The sequence below is a fragment of the Pseudopodoces humilis genome, chromosome 4 (assembly GCF_049639895.1).
Source record: "Pseudopodoces humilis isolate 2021_Gansu_Grassland_sample_001 chromosome 4, ASM4963989v1, whole genome shotgun sequence".
NCBI lineage: Eukaryota > Metazoa > Chordata > Aves > Passeriformes > Paridae > Pseudopodoces > Pseudopodoces humilis.
In genome coordinates this window covers 58,006,420-58,021,132 of record NC_142203.1, presented here as the reverse complement: position 1 = coordinate 58,021,132, position 14,713 = coordinate 58,006,420, and the positions used below count along the sequence as shown (strand labels likewise).

Genomic DNA, 14,713 nt, shown 5'->3' with positions numbered 1-14,713 from the left:
ATTCCTTGTTAAGCCTGAATTTCAGCCAGGCTTGGGGAGCCTTCAATGGTGATGTTTAATCACAAGGTAGCTTTGCTAAAACCTAACTAAATAATTTATGTTTCAAAGGGGAAAAAAAAAAAGTTAAGAATGCTAAATCTGCTTGTGCTTTTCTGGTGTTCCCTAACCTTGCCAAAATTGTGTGAAAGCCACCAATTCACAACAGCTTTTCTTTTCACAGGAAAAGAGCACAGAAACTGGCAGTGAAATTTGAAGTGACAAAAGATTTCTCCAAAACAGACTTTCTTTCAAGCTTTTTATCTATTATTACTCATAGCCTACTAATCCCTTTCTTCATTTAATAATTAGGATTTTTTCTGATCATTGAAGCTATCTGCAACCTCAGTCTATGCTTGGAAAAATCAGCTTTACAATGTGTTTATAAAGAGGTGTCTTAGTGCTGCTAGAGAATAGATTTGACTTGATACAAGGGGTTTTTCTTCATATTTTTATGCACTTACGTGTGTGTGATAGTTATTCCGGTGGTATGTTGTATTTTTATGTGCCTACTAGATGCCTTCCCATATATTCAAAATTACCTTTCTCAGTGAATTCTTAAATATATTATTATGCTATATTATTATTATACTAATATATCATATGCTTCAGGAATCTATAAAATTGATGCCATGTTCACTGAGGCAGGCAGGAAAGCTGAACTTAAATCCATCTTAATGTAAGAAGGAAAAAAAAAAAAAAGACATACTCCACAGCTGCTTAGAGAACTTAGGTATTTATTTAAGTATAAGAAATTGTAGCTTGCATTTAAATGGGCTTATTCTATAAGAAATCCTCTATCGGTGAAAAACACAATGCTTTGAATTTTCAATGTTCGGTAGTTGTAGTTTTGTTGACAAAAGATATGCAACTTCCTTGATCCTCACAGATCACTTTCTTCTGGGAAATCACATGCATATGAAAGCTGGTAGAAACAGACTTCATATACTAAGAGACATCAAGAAGCTAAGCACTGGAAAAACTTTTCTTCTGGACATTGCCTTATTACTGTTTCTTTAACCATTCATATACTGAAACTGTGCTGAAGTGTATTGAGATAAAAGCCTATTTTTGTTGACTCCTACTTTTTGTACTGACATTTATAGAGTAGCTGGTGTACTGTCTGAATCTAGTGTAATGCAAGGACAGTAAGGTTAAATCTTTGCTGTGGGCTGTCATTTGGATTGTAGTAGTCAACAACACATTTCTTTGAATTTTTAAAGTATGAATGCTCCTTGTTGGATAAGATTGTTGTTGATTGATGAATATTTGATGAGAAAATGAAGTCTAAAAATAATTTTAAAGGAAACTTCTCTGTCACTGCTGTTTGGGACCCTAACATCAGATTATGGTACATTATAAAATATCAGTAGGTTAAAAATGCCTATTGATGTTAGAAAGTTTGGCAAATGGGCGTTTGGGATTACCCAAGAAGAGAAGTGGTTTTCCAATTTTTTTTTCTGAAACTGAAAAAGCATGTTTCATAGACAATACCGAGTAGTCTTGCAGCTTTAGTTTAGCTCATGAGCAACCAAATGTAATAGTGGCTTAATGAAAGAGGATTTCTTTCTTAATTCAGGTTGCTGGTACTGGAATCCACAGCTCCTTCAGGGGACCTGTCCCGCCCTCACCACATTGCATCCGTTGTTCCAAACCGGTATCCCCGCTGGTTCACCCTAAGTCATATCGAATCCCAGCAGTGTGAGCTGGCATCAACCATGCTAACAGCAGCCAAAGGTACATTGCAGTCAGTTATATACTCAACTAAATGTGTGCTTTTAATATTGCATGGGTAAACAGATCATAAAACTTGTGTTCAGGAGTTCGGATCACAGCGTGACAGTAATTTGAAATGCGTACAACTGAGCTTAAATCTGTCATGTAATTTTCTAGCAAAGAGGTTAATTTAGTTAGCTGGTAACTAGATGAGCTCGGTATAAGGCTGATGAGACAGCTTTTTTGTTTTCCTGACACATGACATTGACTATGAGAGGTGGACAAGTCAGTTCTAAAATTCACAAATCAGAGTGACTTTTGGCCATGCTCTGTACTATCACCTTCAGACAGAGGAGTTTGTGGTCTCTTACATCTTTCATTCATATGAAATTTAATTATAGAAGGTTTCTAAAAGTAGAGTGTGAATAATTGTATCATACTGTTGCATAGCAATGTCAGGCTCAGTTATAATGGATCTCTGGGTGTTTAGGGAGCTTATTCCATATTGGTTATTCTTCTTACACCTTGCAGGTGATGTTCGGAGACTGGAAACAGTGTTAGAATCCATCCAGAAAAATATCCACTCCTCATCACACATCTTCAAACTTGCCCAGGATGCATTTAAAATAGCAACACTCATGGACAGCTTGCCAGACATAACTCTTCTGAAAGTTTCTCTGGAACTGGGCCTTCAGGTATTTTCATCACTTGCTGTTATTATAATAGTAGAAAGACATCTGATGCAGTGTTGGTGCAGCTTTTAAGCATGGGAAAGGATACTGTCTTCGGGCTCTGTCAGGACTTGGTTTCAAGTTCTGTTTTCTAATACAAGGCTTAAGGTACTGGTAGACATAGACCAAGAATCTGCACAGCCCCTTTGTGGCATTCACGTGGAAGGCAGAGCTGGCATTTGCTGGCTGCACTCTTCTGTTTAGAGGTGAGAGAGGACCAATGGGGTGGGTTCAGGATTATATGTAGGACTGGCTAGGAGGTAAAATTACTCTGCTTGCATGCATGCAATGCAGTGCATGGTCTTCAGGGGTTTCTTCCTTTTTTTTCCTCTTCTTTCCCTTAAATGAGAACTGGTACATGCATGTTGAAAGCCAAGGTCCACTATAATGACTGGTTGCTAAGGCAGAGCATGTTGACAACAGCCCTCTCACTTCTATCAAAATCCTATACTCCACAAGCTGTGGTATAGTCAGATACATCTGGGTGTGCTTGAGGTGTACAAGTACTGCAGAGCAGCTTTCAGGCTCTGAGGAGAGACTTGACAAGCTAAAAGGAGACAGCCAAGTAGTAATATTACTTGACGCTTTCAAATCTTAAGAGTTTACACAGTTCATTTCAACATAAATAAATATCTCCATCCCTGTTCAGGGAATTCTTAAAAAAAACATGCAAAGATCTGAAAACCATTTATTATTTTCAGTAAATAAAGCTCCAAAGACTTCTGGGGAAAGGATGTTTTCCCAATTGCTTTTCATGCTGAAGAAAGGTATGAAAGTCTTTAATCAAAAAGCTGAGGCTTCTGTATGCTTTGTTAGGCATTCATATTTCCATGGTCACTGTGGAAATCTGTTTGTTTCGTTTCTCTTAAATATTTATGTAAGAGAGAGAAAAATCTTTACAATTGACCTGTGTATCACCTCAAGCTTTCACCAAGTATTATTCTATGGAAACAGCACACTTTGGATATTAGTGTATTCATGGACATTCTTTTGTGGTTGACAGTGTCATCAGAATATCTTCAGTGAAGTCTAGTGAAAGTAATATCACAAATACAACAATCTAGAACTGTTGCAGAATTTGCTCACTGTTCTGTTCCAAGCTTACCAGAGGTGTTTTAAGAATCTCAAAATTTGTTTTCCAGAAGGAAGATGCATAGCAGTTTTCTGCTAGTAATTCCCAGCTGTGTAGTTTCTTACAGTAATGATTTTCCTGCAAGAAACTGCCAGCACTGTTTCTAGTGGCCTACAGATGATTCCCCCTTCTTTTCTCTTCAACTTAATTGTAATTAGGTTGTCTGTATTCAGTATCTAGTACCTGACTACTTACAACAATTATATGCCCTGGAATATCACACAATGATTACCAATATACTTGTGCATAGAGGTAGGAGATGTTATGTAATTTAACTTCAATAATTGGTAACTGAAGGCTTTTTTTTTTGGGATAGGGTTTTTTCTTACCCCCAGATAAAACAGTCTCTGTTCTCTGTCCTTGAAGGATCTTCAGTTGGAATTACTCTCTGCATGCTGTTCAAAAATACCTGAACGGTGTTTTTCAAATTGTTTGACGTGTCAGCTGAAAAAGAGGAGATGGAGTGGAGAGGGCAAGAGGCTGCCATTTTTAATGCCAGTGTGTTTGAGTACCTTAAAATTTCTATCTGTTTATCTATGGCCTTGGTTTGCAATTTAATTTTTATTTTGTTTGTGTTCTTTTAACAGGTGATGCGGATGACACTGTCAACACTGAATTGGCGACGGCGAGAAATGGTGAGGTGGTTGGTAACGTGTGCAACAGAAGTAGGTATGTTCTGAAGTATTTCTCTTGTCAGCTACTCTTACAGGGATTGATCTTCCTTGTCAACACCCAAGTTCTGCAAATGCCTCCCACTTCATGTTCATCTCTAAAATTCATTTGGTGAGAACACATTATGGCAGTGATTAGTGGGTGTTTTTAGGCACAAAGCAAATGAGACACTAGTTAAGTAATGCAGTGTGACTTCTTTCCCCCATAGGGTAGAGGTGTGCATAACCTATGGGAAGTACCCTTATGCAAATACTCAATACCCAAAATACTTTATACAGAAGTGGGAGAACACTGCTCTCTCAAGTAGCATGTTCAGATAATTTTTGGGCTTTGCCATAGATTTCCTCCATGTCTTCATGAGGCATCCCATAAGCCTTCTGTGTTATGTATGGTTTACCATCTTCAAAATGAGGATACAAGGTCTGAAAATGAAGATGAGTGCATTAAAAGCTGTATAGCTGTTAAAAAAAATCAAAATTCAGCAGAAATGCTAATGGGAGCAATTTAAGTACTTTGATAATGGAGCCATTTTAATTGTCAGTAAAGGTATTTCTGGAGAGCATGTTTTTCTGTTGTATTTCTCCCTTCATATATCTGAGTTGGACTGTATTGCACAGATGCTTCTTGAGTTTCAGAACTTTGGAGGATTGCTTATTCTCTGGATTAATTTATTCTTTGCTTTATGCTTAGCTGGTCATATATTGTTGTCAATAGCATGGCAAGCTAGAACTTGCCTTTGTATGCCCTCAGCCAGAAAATGGTTTGTGTTTGCAAATTTTCATGCAGTGCTCTTGTTTTATTGCTTTTATATCTTTGCTAAGATAATTTTTGCTGAGGTTATCTTACAGATATTAGTGCCTGAGTATTATTTTGTGCAGTTGCATCTCAGCAAATAAAATACTGGGTTTAAAATTGCTTTAAATTGGTTCACATATTCTAGTCGAAGTGTCCCATAAAGAACCTATAATACTGTGCAACGTACTCTTGAGACTTAACACAATAAAACATCAATATGGTAATACCAGGAATCTGTTTATTTAAATGAAGATACTGTATTCTCTGGCTGTGCTGGTTTGCTGCAAATGAGTGAAGGGGTGCATGGGAAGCATCAGAGTCTTGCATGAAAAAGAAGACCTTTGTGTGTGGTTTAGGTGGGCTCACAAATGTGTGTTAAGTGCGTCTAGCAATAAGGCACTCTGGTTAACTCTAGGTTCACTTTATGGAACCCATCAGTCAGTATTTCCTCCACCTGCCAAACACACTGGGAATGCAGTGGCACTGAGAAATACAATATCCAGTAATTCATATTGCTCGTGGTATTTCTCTAAAAAGGATCTTAATGATCATGTACTTAAGAATTTGATTGCTTTAAGATGTGCCTAGTAAGTTCTGCTAAGGTATGCCATGATGTTCTCTTAAGAAAGCCATTGTGCCTACTTGCCATATGTGCTGTGCCTTGAGATTAGCAGTGAGAAAAGAGGTTGTAATTGCACTGGTGTGCAAGGTGAGAGCTGCTTTTGAGAGAGATGATGAGATGAAATGAGCCAGAATGTTTTACCCAAATTGTCTTAAGTAAAACAAGCTCAGGAGAGATTAAAATTAACAGGAGATTAAAGCTTATCTTGCAGGCTATTTTTGTTATTTTTTGTGTTTATGTCATTGCTGCACAGTTTGCACAGTAGTCTTGGTTTAAATGTTCTTTCCTAGCCATGCTGTCTCTGAGCCCTTCTTGCTGGGATGTACTGGTAACCCCTTTGTGGGAAGTATAATCTCCTACTGAACATCTCTGTCTGCTGGGTTTTATAAGTTGTGGCTAACCCTTTCTTTCTCTCCCCAGGTGTTTATGCACTGGATAGTATCATGCAAAACTGGTTTACACTTTTCACTCCAACAGAAGCCACTAGTATTGTTGCTACAACAGTGATGTCCAACAGTACCATTGTCCGTCTGCATCTGGACTGCCATCAGCAGGAGAAGCTGGCCAGCAGTGCTAGGACGCTTGCCCTACAGTGTGCCATGAAGGATCCTCAAAACTGTGCCCTTTCTGCACTGACACTGTGTGAAAAGGATCACATAGCTTTTGAGACTGCTTACCAAATTGTTCTAGATGCTGCTACGGCTGGCATGAGCTACTCGCAGCTTTTTACCATAGCACGATACATGGAGCACCGTGGTTACCCCATGCGGGCCTACAAGCTGGCCACTTTGGCCATGACCCATCTCAACCTGAGTTACAATCAGGACACACACCCTGCCATTAATGACGTTCTGTGGGCATGTGCGCTCAGCCACTCCCTTGGGAAAAATGAGCTAGCAGCTATAATACCTCTTGTGGTCAAAAGTGTCAAGTGTGCAACAGTACTGTCAGACATTTTGCGCAGGTGTACTTTGACCACTCCTGGCATGGTGGGACTTCATGGAAGGAGGAACTCTGGTAAGCTCATGTCACTGGACAAAGCCCCTTTACGGCAACTCTTAGATGCCACAATCGGAGCCTACATTAATACAACTCATTCACGTCTCACTCACATCAGCCCACGACATTATAGTGAGTTTATAGAGTTCCTCAGCAAGGCACGAGAGACCTTCTTAATGGCTCATGATGGTCACATCCAGTTTACACAGTTTATTGACAACCTAAAACAAATCTACAAAGGCAAAAAGAAACTGATGATGCTGGTTCGTGAACGATTTGGTTGATGAAAATGGGTGAATGGGGGACTGGGGGGGCGGGGTGGTTTGTTTTTACTTGAGCCTGCCTTTGTATCCTTTTTAACTTAAAGAAACAGAGCCACACCGGTATTATATGTGTATAGTTATATTGAGTTTGCAAACTAAATTGTCATGTTGTGAAAGTTTGTGTGTTTAATTTTCTTTTCTTTTTTCTGTTTTGTATGAGAGAGAGGTTAAAAAAGGTTTGGTTTACACTGAGTATATGTTGTCAAGTGGCAAAAGCCCACATCGCTCTCCTGTTCTTTCTGTATACGTTCACAGCCTCAAAAACAAACATATATTGCAATGGCTTTAAAAACCAAACAAAACACCTCCATCCTGTGATAAGTACCTCGAATGGATTCAGCTTTACTCCTTTGTAACTCATCCTTACATTTCAGCATATTTAAACAAACCAACAAATTAAATACTAGTAGTTAAAAGGCTGACCACGTGGCTTTGCAGTGCTGTTCATCCAGAAGCATGGCACACAATGCTTGTGCATGTGGAAACTTAGCAACTGTCAACATACATTCTCAGGGATTTATCAAAAAAATTAAAAAAAGAATGAGAGCATTTATTGTACTGTATATATATTATAGTATATGTCTGAATATTGAAAAATATAACATTAACTAATTTATAAAAAAATCTATGTAATGCAAAATACTTGAAGCTGCAGTAGCTTGGTTTTAAACAAAAAAAAAAAACCTATCAGAAGGACTAAAGTGCGCCTTGCTTCAGGGTTGGCTCAGGTGGTGAACTATATGCTGGGCATCTATGCAGAGCCACCTTTTGGATTGCATGGTTGGACTGATACCTATTGGGGAAAATTTTATATATATATATTTATACAACCTGTGTATACATATATATGTATACACACATACACACATGCTTGTAACAGGCACTATAGTAAAGAGGGACAACAAAAAAATACACAGCCAGAGCAGCAAGCCTTAGCATTAAGAATACAGTATGCCAGAATTGGGGTTTGTGCCTCCTAGCCTAGAAGACTTAAAGAATATCCTTTTTGACACAAAACGCAAAATGTTTTCCAAAATTATTGACATGATACGTTACGCCTTTGCAGTGAGCTAATAATAAGCTAACCTTTGTGCACAAATAACATATATATATATTATATATATATATTCTGCATAGGTATTTTGACTTTGTGCAGGACAGAAAGTTGTGTAGGTATGACTGTTCTACTTTTCAGTTTGTTTTTTTAATATATTTTATTTTCTCTAGAATTACTCAAACAAAAGCAGCCTTCTATCTTGCCTTGTCTTAATGCTTTAAAATAACCAAACTGGAGATCTAACTACCAAACTGTTCATTATATTATTAAGTACCAACTTTGGTTACAGTATAGTGTCTTTACTTTAGCTGATGGTTCTGTATCCTTGTGCTTTTTAAAGCAGTTTTTATGTTTTGGTGCAAAAGTTGTCCAGTGTCTCTTGTTCCCTTCATTAGAGAACATGCTAGAAGTATGTTTGTAGGTATTTTTGTTTAGAAAAACTATTTCATGCTCTCCATTTTATTTATTATAATAGGTAAAAAGGTTGTACTTCATCACCCATGTAAACATGCTCATGAAGTTGAAAGTAATTAAGATTTGATACACTGATATCAATTTATTTATGTAACTAAATCACTGTTTTATAAACTTGTTAATGATCAACAATTTTTTTGTTTTGATTAAAATTAGTTTTTTGAAAGTTGATTCTGCCTCCTTTAATGGTGTCTGTTACTGGAATTGAATTGTGTTCATAGATCATGAATGCCCATCTAATGATTTCACTGCAGTAACCTACCACCAAGTCCAGGAAATAAATGTTGTGTTCCTCAAAAATCTGCTGAGGATTGGTAGTGTTCACAGCTGCTGGTGAAAGAAGACCTCATACTTCAGAGAAGGGGCCTGTGTCTGAAGAGGTGTTCTGTACATCAAACAGTAAGCCTTGACATATCATCCTGGTAGGATTCTGTAGTATGTGTGGGTGTGTTTCCATTCTGGATTATTTGGATGACTATGAGCATTGAGATGTGCTGCAGATGTATTCAAGGACAATTCTTCCTGTTCATCTATTTGTTTTAGTTCTAAAGTGTTTTGTGTATTTTGAGTTATACAGTTCTTTCCACACAGTGTGAAATTCTTGCTCATCAGCTGATAGCTGATACTTCTATTTTTTGGTGCCCTTACTCCATAGGAATTGTGTGAATTTTCTAGCCCTCAGAGAATAATGGAATATGACATGGTTGCAAATTGAGGAGGAACTTTCTGCTTTACCACCAGTTAATCATTTTAGGAATGTTACTTGATGTCTTACTTGATCTGCTGACCTTCAATTCCTGTTTTTTTTAGTATCTTCAACTGAAAAAGAGAATTAATATGCAGCAAGCAACCAACAGAGATACCAGTGTAACCATGAATTCTGACAGTGAGGCTTGCATCACTGAAGATTATTAAGAAGGAAAAGGTCTGAATCTTCCTACAATTTGTCGTGTAAAATACGAGTCTTTTACCAAGTCTTGCTAACAGCTGAGATGTCCTGACCTAATAGTGCTAACATTCTGTGACATTTTGTGAGTACAATTCTTTCCATGTGTTGAATTCTCATTACATTTTTCATTCATTACTTTGTCCTAGATGAATTATCTGTCATGGGCAATACCACAGGAAGGAAAAGAGGAAGTATCACTCCATTCTGTAATAGGGTTTGCACGGTTGCTTTATTTTTGTGGTTGTTTTGGTTGGGATTTTTTCCTAATTTTACAAATAATGCCACAGGAAGGATAATTCTGGATTATGTAGGTTGTAAAACTGAAGCCTCTTTGAAGACAATGTTAGAATTAAATGCAGTTGCGGTAATTGTCACCTGCTTTGGACAAGCACATGGCTGTTTCTTGCCGAACTGATGGAATTCTATTTGGCTTATTTTAAGGACTGAGTAAAAATCTCTTTTGTGCCTGCACTGGTGCTGTGCAGTGCAGTTTACAAGCCCACAAGGACTAACAGAGGCTTGGCCAAACTCCCTAGTAAATATGTGTCAGTATGTCCTGCCTTTGGATTTTGAAGGTAGGAGGAATTCACCAAAAGAAGAAAAGTCTGAGGGCTCTTGCTAGATGCTTTCAAAAGTCTGAACACCATTCTTTTAATATTTCTTTAGTGTTCTGTCAAATTAGTTTGAGCTCTTCCTTTTAGCTTTGGTTTAGCTTTTGGTTTTAGCAATTCAGCTTTTTATGGAAGTGGGTATAAGTAACAAGTGCAGCAGAACTGGGGTGCTGCTTACATGGGAGGCTTGTCTTTTGATGTGTAGTTAGAGTGAATTTGCAGTAATTTTTTTCACTGAGATGCCTTCAATTTCATAAAAACTAGGATTTTTTTACTGAAAAATGATACAAACATTTCTGCTTGAAAAACAAATGTTCTAGGAGTTCATGTAATTTCAGTGGAGGATATGATTTGGGAAAGTAACAATATAGCTGACACTTTTCCCTGAATTCAGAAATATGATAACCTCAAGTATCCTCTTGCTCTGCAGTTTTGGCTAGAGATAAAGTATTCAGAGACAGATATTTTTCCACTATTTTAAATGCTTGCCCTGTTTAAAGTATGTACTTTGTGCAAGGGTAAGTGGGGAAACAAGGTACATAAATCACAAAGTGTTTTGCCAGACCCTTGCATTGCATCAAGCAAGGCTATACTGAAAGTGAAATGAAAAGCATTGTAAGCATCTTAATTGGAGAGACAGCAAAGTGTCAGATACAGCTTTACTTGTGAGAAGAGGTTGCTGGGATCTGCCTCCTCTGGAGAAGTGTACTCTCCATACTGCACGTGGGATGATAAATCTTGCCGCCTCTAATTCCCTAGGCAGTTGGTATCAAGTAGCATCTACCTGTCAGCTCAAATGTTTGCAAATCATCTTTATGGTGCTATCTGTATCCCTGCTTTTACCAGAAATAGAGAATTGTATGCTCTGAGAAAAAGAATCTGTCTTAAAAAGAAAATTACATCAGCTGCTGTATTTGCAGACTACTCCAAGGTCATAGGATCTAAGATTTTTATTGACATATTGACTACAAAGGACAAGTTATTTCTAAAGCGAACCTTGACTAACTTCTATAGCTCTTTAAGGTAGAGAGCAATAATGACTAGGAAGTACCACAATCATGAAGCCTCCCAATGAATCATCTTCTGCTGAGTTTTGTGACAGATGCATTTCATTGTTGGGATTTTTTCTTCCTCTTTAGCCTTTGTCCTTTTGCATATGTAATTTAAAGAGCTTTGTATTTGGAAATATGTTGACATGAAAGGTGATATACTTGTGGTTTGATGATGTAAAATGCGCAACAGAGCTATTGCTTGGTAACCGTGATCCATGGTGTTGGAAGAATCTGAGGAGCAGTGAATGGGAAGGGCGAGCTGGTGCAGAGACTGGTGAGCTCAGTGAGGCCTAAGGGAGCAGCCACAGCTGACGTGCAAAACCAGCACTGTCTGCCTTTTCACCCTTCTGACCTTGGAACTGTTTGTCTGACCACAGGGAAGTCTTGGTTTGGAGTCTCAGGCATCAAAGGCACATCACTGTTCACAGAAGGATTCTGGAAAGTCAAAACATGGATGAGGGTGATTAAGGACAGAACTAAATATTCCTCTGGTAAAGCTGCTGGAATTACATCAAGGCTAATGTTGGCACACACTTTTGGGAAGCCTGTTAGTTATAGGAAAAAAAATAGCAAGAGAAGTGCCAAATTCTGCCTGGTCAGTGGGCAGGAAAAATCATTTGGGGTTTGTGGCCTTCATTTCCATCTATATTGCATTAAGCAGCATAATGTCTGCTTGTAAGACTATATTGCCTGGCTTTTCCAATGCCCAGGCAAGGGTCAGGCCGATTGCAACTCATCTCTTATCAAATGGTGTCCCGGAAGCCTTCTGTTGCCTCTGAGAAGGCAGGGTGTGGGAAGAAGGCTGGCCTTGCTTGGGCCACTTGCCAATATGTTGAGGAACCCTGAGCAGCACAACCAAAGCAATTCAGGAGGCCAAGGCTGCAACAGGGAAAATTACATTAAATGCTTTCCAAGCAAGACCCCACTTGTAAAACTCTTAACAGCAGTTGGTCACTTAAATGAATGGAAATTGTGGGTTCTAAAGAAAACATGATATCTTTTGTGCCTCTAATGAATGTGTCAAACATGTTTAGTAGATCAGTAGATTAATTAAAAATATCCCAAATAAACACCAAAGTGGAAAACACATTAACTTGTTCCTGAAATGAACAAATATACTTGGAGAGGAATTTTGTCACACTCATAGTCTGCTTGTTGCACTATGAACATGAAGGTGTGAAAGGCAGCTCTCATTAACACTGTTGTGACAGCCATCAACCCTCTCCAGCTGGTTTTGGTGGGAGAGAGGTAGGAAGGTATTTTTGGGTGGTGTTTTCTTTCCTTATTTTTAAAACCTTTTTCTTTCTAGCTACCTGATGACTGATTCCAGGTAAAGTATCGATGCAGCATGGGAAGATGTCCTGGTTACTCAGGATGTGTTTGCTCCACCAATCCTCTGCATCAATACAAATGTTCGACCCAGTGCATACTTTTTTCTCCAGCATCCTGCAATTTTTATGTCTTTTAGGAGGTTTTCTCCACGTCTGTCATGCTGCACATTCTGGGGACTTTAATTTTGGAAAATGAGGCTCTACAATTATTCTTGAAAATCTGGAGTCTTAATTTAAGAACACTATGTGCTACAGGGCCTTAGGCTTGGCTGCTACATAGTAATTTAGCAGGTCTTTCATATTCTTTGTTTAAATCATATAATGAGAAACTGAGAAGCCTAATAGGCATGTTTGGAAATTTTAATGTGAGATGATAGCAAAATACTGAGAAAGAAACTTAAGCATTGCCTTATGGAGTGGTGGTTGTAGAGGCAGACTGTACTCGAGAGTTTCCATCTGCTCTGAACCTCTCAGTATTTTATGTGAAGGGAAGTCCATGTGAGAGAGGCTTAACTATTGCATGGTAGCTTTGGTTTCACAGCCTGCATTTTCCCAGCTATCACTGTATTCTCCATCTGAAATGATCCAGGACATTTTCCTCATCTCAGCAATTCCCTTTTTTTAATCTCACCAGGCACATGGTGTATATAATGTTATACCATGTTCTTCTTGTAGCTGCTGGATGACATTACCTTAGTGTAGCAAGTAGAGTTTGTCCAGATTTGACTTTGTATGGGAACCTTGAGCCTAACAGTGGTAAATTACTGCACCTCAGAGGTAATTAGGGGCTGTGTGTGCTATCCTTACTTGTGGCAGAAGTGGCCACCGCTCATGAGCAAGCAGTATGGCACTAATCAGAGTTTTATGTCATTCATTTTGTGAACATTAGGACCTCCTTGCACAGCAAATGCAGGCAGTAAAAGCCAGAAGCTGAAAAGCTTTTTTTTTTTAAGGCAATAATTTACAATGTTTGGTCTTTCATCAGAAGAATAAAGTCAAGAAAACAGTAATTACTGGCAAGAGTTGGAAGTGCATCCATCACTAAGTGTACGCACTGCCAAGGCCCAAATTCTTTACTCATAGAAAAGTTCAGGCAAACCATGCAGGATGATTTTTTCTTTTAGTTGCCAGTTGTTTAGCACCCGAATGGTCTGTATACCGTTCATGAGTGTGTTTGGGAGACCTAGCTGGATGAACTAAAATGGCACTGACTCTTTTGAGCCCAGTATGGAAGCACTGGTTTGTGCACCTGTTTGTGCTGCTAAAGTGGAGAACAATGTGTTTCTGGCACACTTGCTACATTGGCAGTCACACTGGGCTCATTGCTCACCCTGCATTACTTGAAATACATCTAGGTTATGTATTACCAGCAGCAACCGCAAATCTCTGTTTTCTGGTGATAGGAAATAAAATTGAAGACATTTCTAGCATTTGGACAGGTGCTTGAGAAGTACAGCTGCATTGAGAGCTCTGAGCAGAAGCCTGAGCTTTAATATCTGCTGAGTTCAGGACCTGAATTTGTCACTAATTTCACAGTGGTTTTGTTTTTGCTGCCACTCGTGCACTTAGAGGTGAGTGTATACAGTAGAGACAAATGCAGACTCACCTCATGGTGTGGGGACAATGTGTGTGTGTATGTGGGTGTCCAAGCCCAAACACGGCTATTCTCCATGGGCCAAAGCTTTTCTTCAGATGTTGCAGTTGAGTGAAGCATTTGTGGAACAATGTTTGGACCATCTGAGTTGGCTAGCTGATACCCATATCCATGAGCATCCTTCAAGTACATGCCTAGCCAAAGGGCAGCAAGGGGAACAAAACAATGAGTCAGCATGTTTATTTCTGTCCTTAAGTCCGTGTCTTGATAAGCTGTAGGCATAGGTAGCCCAGGAGAAACTGCTTCTTCCTTCTTTTCACTAGTATTAATTGCTTCTCAACTGTACAAATGGTGGTAAGGATTCAGGCAGCAGGTTGAGCTCTGTGCATGGCATGTGACTGAGAGAGATCACAGATCTTCCGTACAGCCTTCCTGTGTTGGGTCCTCCTGTCCCATCCATGAGCCTGACTGACTGCTGCCTTTGTCTGGAGTGAATGCTCTTCTGTGTAGCTTTTGGCTTTCTGCAGATGTTGCAACTTGCCAGCAGTTCTGGCAATTTTCTGTATGTAGAAATTGAGAGTAATTAAAATACTAACAGAATTGCAACACTGTGGATTTG

The 14,713-nt window shown here is 38.8% G+C and overlaps 1 protein-coding gene across 3 annotated transcripts in view; it reads left to right on the top strand.

Annotated features, from left to right (window-relative positions):
* ZSWIM6 (zinc finger SWIM-type containing 6) overlaps window positions 1-8,728 on the top strand; it is a 120,958-nt gene extending 112,230 nt beyond the window's left edge. For all 3 annotated transcript variants that reach the window (XM_014260456.2, XM_088054234.1, XM_088054233.1), the window contains 4 exons: window positions 1,616-1,773; window positions 2,284-2,447; window positions 4,203-4,284; window positions 6,125-8,728. In XM_014260456.2, coding sequence (XP_014115931.2) covers window positions 1,616-1,773; window positions 2,284-2,447; window positions 4,203-4,284; window positions 6,125-6,987 — 1,267 coding nt within the window. In that variant the 3' untranslated portion in view covers window positions 6,988-8,728. The remainder of the gene's footprint in view (window positions 1-1,615; window positions 1,774-2,283; window positions 2,448-4,202; window positions 4,285-6,124) is intronic.
* The last annotated feature ends 5,985 nt before the right edge of the window (window positions 8,729-14,713 follow it).